Raw genomic sequence first — 5,442 nt, 5'->3', positions numbered from 1 at the left:
CATTAATTGGCAACTAGTTCAACATTTGATTGATTGGCAAGCAACTTTTCAAACCAGGATATATATATGAAAGATACAGAGTGTGTCACAATAGGCGAATTAGGCGGTCGCCTAGGGAGCTAGCCATTATGGGGTGGCAAAGAGCAGCTATGTGGGGCAGCGAGCACAGCCCATCCCACTCATTGAAGACAGCAGAGACTTGGCAAGCGAGCAGTGCCTGTTGTGTGTATGTGTGAGTGAGTGGGACTGTGTATGTATGAGAGAGCAATTGTGTTAGAGAGAGGAAGGGAGCCTGTGTAAGGGTGCATGTATGAATGAGGCAAGGAACCCTAAATGTGTGTGTCTTGGTGAATGAGGTTGAGGCTGGAACCAGGGATGTGTGTGTGCAAGGCAGAAGGTTCACCTAGGGTACCTATTACCTAATACCCTTGCACCAGCCCTGGAGAGATGTAACCATATTTGTGGGAGGCCCAACAGATTGCATGGATAGAAGGGGGGGACTGCAGTTCAGTTTGCTCACCCCTGGTCTAAGGTGTGCTGTAGTTAGTTGATTAGGAAAAATATGAAATTTGTTGGAGATTTTTGTCTCAATTCTATCAAGCTCCAGGTCACATGATGTACCTTTCAACGGTTGAGGGTGTGGATTTTGGAGCTGTTGAAATATGTGCTGCACGGAAAGCACACCAGTGAGTCACAGATATCCTGTCGGCTGTTTTGAAAAATATCCCCGGGCTGATATTTTCCTGAAATCTGCCCCTGATGTCTCCTACCTTCCTCAGCACTAGGCAAGTTGTAAATGATTTGTGGGGAGAAGAGTTCAATACTGAAAGCAGGTGAGCTTAACCCTTGCTCAAAGTAGATGCCCTAAGCACAGAAGGATAGTGAGAAACAACCAGTACAAGAAATAAAAAAGCCAGAAATAAAACGGTTTTGAAGACACTGCCGTGAAGAAATGGGGGCAGGGTGAGGGACTAGCACTGTGCTCCTCCTCCTCAGGTTACCCTTGGGCCGCCCCCAAAATTCAGTTCTGGCTAGGCTCCTGCCTAAGACGCGGAAGATGTCAGCTAAGATGTAAAACCAGCGAGCACTACCCTGCCTTTCCTTCGTACAGCACATGCCGAACAAACTCCAATTCCTTTGAGCTAGTTGTCCTTTTTCAATTTCCAAAGCCACCTTGCCTGCATTGTTGTACTGACAGGCAGAGGTCAAACTGCAGAGAGCGCTAACAGTTGGGATATCTAAACAGCAGGACAAGCTCAGAGTCTCCGGGATGGACCGGACTTAAGCCCGCATACTCTGTCATCGGCGGCTCGAAAACTATTTAACGATCCGTTCTTAGAGAGAAACTGCTGCCTGTCGTTTCTTAATGAAACCATAATCAGCTATCGTTAGTTTGAAATTGCTTTCTTTAATTGAAAAACAAAAAAAAAAATCGAGCAGGAGAGCAGCAAGAGGACGGAAGACGGAAAACAAAACGCAGTCGGTTTCCTAAGCCCGGGTGCGTTGAGAAAAAGGCGCGCGCGATTTGAGGGTCGTTGGCGGTGGGAGGGGGTGGGGGGCACCCAGAGATTTCCTGCACGCGCGCGATTTGAGGGTCGTTGGCGGTGGGAGGGGGCGGGGGGGCACCCAGAGATTTCCTGCACGCGCGCGATTTGAGGGTCGTTGGCGGTGGGAGGGGGCGGGGGGCACCCAGAGATTTCCTGCACGCGCGCGATTTGAGGGTCGTTGGCGGAGGGGGGGGGGATACCCAGAGATTTCCTGCACGCGCGCTCACAGGCTGTCCGACTGTGCGCGCTCCTCCGGCACCACCACCACCACCCCCCCTTCCCCGCCTCCGAGGCGCCGCGCCTCCTACTATAAATACAGGAGCAGCCCAAAACCACCCCACTCAGCAGCATCAGCGCAGAGCCAGGGAAGTGGACGGTGAAGTCCTCCCCCGTGAGAAATGGCTCTGGCGGACAGCGCGGCGGTGGTCGCCGCCGTCACGCGCGGGCTGCCCAACGGCGGCGGTTCGTCCTCGCCGTCCGCTTTCCCGGAGCTGGTGGAGCTGAACGTGGGCGGGCAGGTGTACGTTACCCGCCACGCCACGCTGCTGGCCGTGCCGGACTCGCTGCTCGGGCGCATGTTCTCGCAGGCGCGGCGGCCGCAGGAGCTGGCGCGCGACGGCAAGGGGCGCTTCTTCCTGGACCGCGACGGCTTCCTCTTCCGCTACGTGCTGGACTACCTGCGCGACCTGCAGCTCGTGCTGCCCGACTACTTCCCCGAGCGCAGCCGGCTGCAGCGCGAGGCCGAGTACTTCCAGCTGCCCGAGCTGGCCAAGCGCCTGAGCCCGCCGCGCGTCAGCAAGGAGAGCTCGCTGGGCGACGAGACCCCGGCCCCGCCGCCGCCGCCCCTCCTCCTGCACCCCGCCCTCCTCGCCGCCGCCGCCGCCGCCTACCTGGAGCCCGAGTCCGAGCTGCAGCCCCTGCCTGCCCCCTCTTCCTCCTCGCCGGCCGGCGCCCCCTCGCCCACCCTGGACCCCTACCGCTTCACAGCCTCGAGCAGCCCGGCCTCGGTGCCCCGCCTGACGCCTTCGCAGTCCCTGGAGGGCCGGCGCTCGGGCTACATCACGGTGGGCTACCGGGGCTCGTACACCATCGGGCGCGACGCGCAGGCGGACGCCAAGTTCCGGCGGGTGGCCCGCATCACCGTCTGCGGCAAGACCTCGCTGGCCAAGGAGGTGTTCGGCGACACCCTGAACGAGAGCCGCGACCCGGACCGGCCGCCCGAGCGCTACACCTCCCGCTACTACCTCAAGTTCAACTTCTTGGAGCAGGCTTTCGACCGGCTCTCCGAGGCCGGCTTCCACATGGTGGCGTGCAGCTCGACGGGCACCTGCGCCTTCGCCAGCAACGACCAGAGCGAGGACAAGATCTGGACCAGCTACACAGAGTATGTCTTCTGCAGGGACTAGAGAGACCGGGGCTACCCGTGCCTGCTTCTCCTCTTCCACGTCCTTTCCCCTCCTCACAGCCACCTTCACAGCCTGTGTTAATAATAACTGTCCTGTCTTTAGCTGTCAGCACCGCCTCATCTCCAGATCGCCTCGGGAACTGGGAAGAAATGCAGCATTTTGGCACATAACCTGAAGGCTGCTAACCTCTTTACGGGGCTTCCCCACTCCCTGAAACTTATGTGACTAAAGTGATTGGAATCCTGCCCCCCCCCCCCCCAAAAAAAAAAGCTAAATGGATATATCTATATGTATATAGTGCTGCTGGCGTCTTGTCTGGGCAATCGTGGATGCCTGTCAGACAGATGGACCTGCATCAGCATCTTTCACCCTCTCCTTTGCCCTGCACCTTCCCCAAGGATGCTTTCTGTGTTGTGTTTTAACAAAAAGCAGTATTAGAAAGAGGGAGACCTGCTTTTATTAAAGTTTGGGACAAGATGACTCCTTTCATTTATATTTAGGTCTTTATCCTTCCTCTTCTAATTTTTGTAATTCAGGTTAGCTGGCTGTGTAGGAAACAAGCACAATTTGTTGCGGAGGATACTGTTGACCAGCAAAGTATCTTTTGTACGGATGAGGGGACTACATAGGCACTTTATGTTCATCTGTTGAATCTCTCTCCGCTCAATATGTCACATTTAAGTACTGCAAAAATGTAGATGCAGAGAGCACATTTAATTTCTTGTGTATGTTATCTAGTTTCTAAAACGGCAAACATCTCTCTCCTGACGCCTAAATTTATAGAGTAAACCATTCCAACCTTGCCAAAGAAATTTAAAATAGGGTTTTATTTTTACATTTTCATGCTTGTTTTTAAAGCAGTTGTCTCTGAATTGTGACATTCAGGATCTTTACTGACTTGAATGGGGTATATTAATTGTGACCTTCAATATTTCATACCTTTGTAGTGTGTGTGACCACTTTATAGAAGCTGATGTTTTATAAGTCTTTTAATTTCATCTTTTTTTCCTTTGTAATCAAAGTTGTAATTTACATAGGGAAAATCCTCCAGATGTCTTAACTGTAGATATGCGTATGTGAGCACTTAATGTTGTCCAGTTGTGTGTAAAGAAAGTAGAATGTTTTTTTTTTAAAGGAAGAGCTACCAAGTTAGCTGAGCAATAAAAATGAACAGTTGGAAACTGAAGCAACTGCTAGCAAAAGAAGTCAGATTGCTGTATGCTTTTAATCTTAGATGGATTTCATTTGTGTATTTTATGTCTACCACCAGTGAAAGGCACAATTGATAGCTCATACTTAGTAGCTAATCATTCTTAGATAGTGAAACTAGATCTTTTTCTATTAGTGCCTGGTTTTAAGTATGTTTTCTAAGATTTTGTATCAAACTGTTTACAGTAAAACTGCTTTTAATATGCTTCAGCCATTTTGTTTTCTGAATCCTTGTACTGTAGTTTACTGTGTCAATAATAGAAGTTATTGATGGATATCTTAATCTTGGATTGAATTTGTGATTGTGTATATAAACACTTTTACATGAATCATTTAGTTTTTTATTCATTTTAGTTTCATATATATAGCCCAAATACTTGCAGAGCATATATATATATATATATATATATTGGTATACATATAAAACATGGTAATTTTTAATCAGTGTTTCCTTCATAGTTTCTATTAAAATTAATGGATTCTGAAAGCGATATGATTGTAGAGCTAAATTTTGTCTACCTTTGTTTTCCTGTTAACCTGAAATGGATGTTAACTAATAATACATCTTAATGATTTTGTTCATTAGGATTGTAAAATCGAGCAATCCAGCTGCTGCTGTGTGGTCAGAACACATACAATAAAACCAACATCAAGTAGTTTATGCATTATATTTTTGAACTCCATGTAAATTTAGTATTGGATTATTAAAAGCTGATGCTATTAATTTGAGCTCTAAGTATTTTTACAGTATATAAGAACACTTTTAATAACCGGGGCCCTCAAATTGCTTATTCCACTGATTTCCTGAAGTTAATGGTAATGATGAAAAATGAGGCCATGCTAAAATCATTTTGTTTCCTGCCTGTCAAAACATTAGTATCTATTACACTTGTGCTTTTTCTCTCTTTGAAAGTATTCTGTCCTTAGGCCAATGACTTCTTTATTTTTCAATTATAGTCTCTTGTTAGTTTTAGTTGTGGATTTGTTCAGGGCCGTGCTGTGCTAGGAATCTCTCAGGTCCAGTTTATTAAGTTCAGCTTTAAATATTTAAAAATGTACTTAGCTCCTGTTATTTACCATTACTAACACTTTTTGAGGAAATAAGCATCTGCTATATTTAGTAAAATACTGTCTGGGATTTGTATTAAATTTTATGGCAATTCTGACAGCAGTACTAGATTTAAGTAAATTTCCTTTGCATATATCACATTTTTTTTGACACTGTTCAAATTTAGGCCTGGATTTATCAAAATGCACTAAATATCGCATACGATAGGAAA

The 5,442-nt window shown here is 47.6% G+C and overlaps 1 protein-coding gene across 1 annotated transcript; it reads left to right on the top strand.

The window, feature by feature from the left end:
• The first annotated feature begins 1,828 nt into the window (after window positions 1-1,828).
• On the top strand, window positions 1,829-4,891 carry KCTD12 (potassium channel tetramerization domain containing 12). Its single transcript, XM_029603032.1, has one exon. The coding sequence runs from the start codon at window positions 1,946-1,948 to the stop codon at window positions 2,951-2,953; it is 1,008 nt and encodes a 335-aa protein (XP_029458892.1). The 5' UTR covers window positions 1,829-1,945; the 3' UTR covers window positions 2,954-4,891.
• The last annotated feature ends 551 nt before the right edge of the window (window positions 4,892-5,442 follow it).

This window comes from Rhinatrema bivittatum, chromosome 5 (assembly GCF_901001135.1).
Source record: "Rhinatrema bivittatum chromosome 5, aRhiBiv1.1, whole genome shotgun sequence".
Classification (NCBI taxonomy): Eukaryota; Metazoa; Chordata; class Amphibia; order Gymnophiona; family Rhinatrematidae; genus Rhinatrema; species Rhinatrema bivittatum.
Note: the sequence above shows the minus strand (reverse complement) of the source record. Positions and strands in the feature narration are given on the sequence as shown.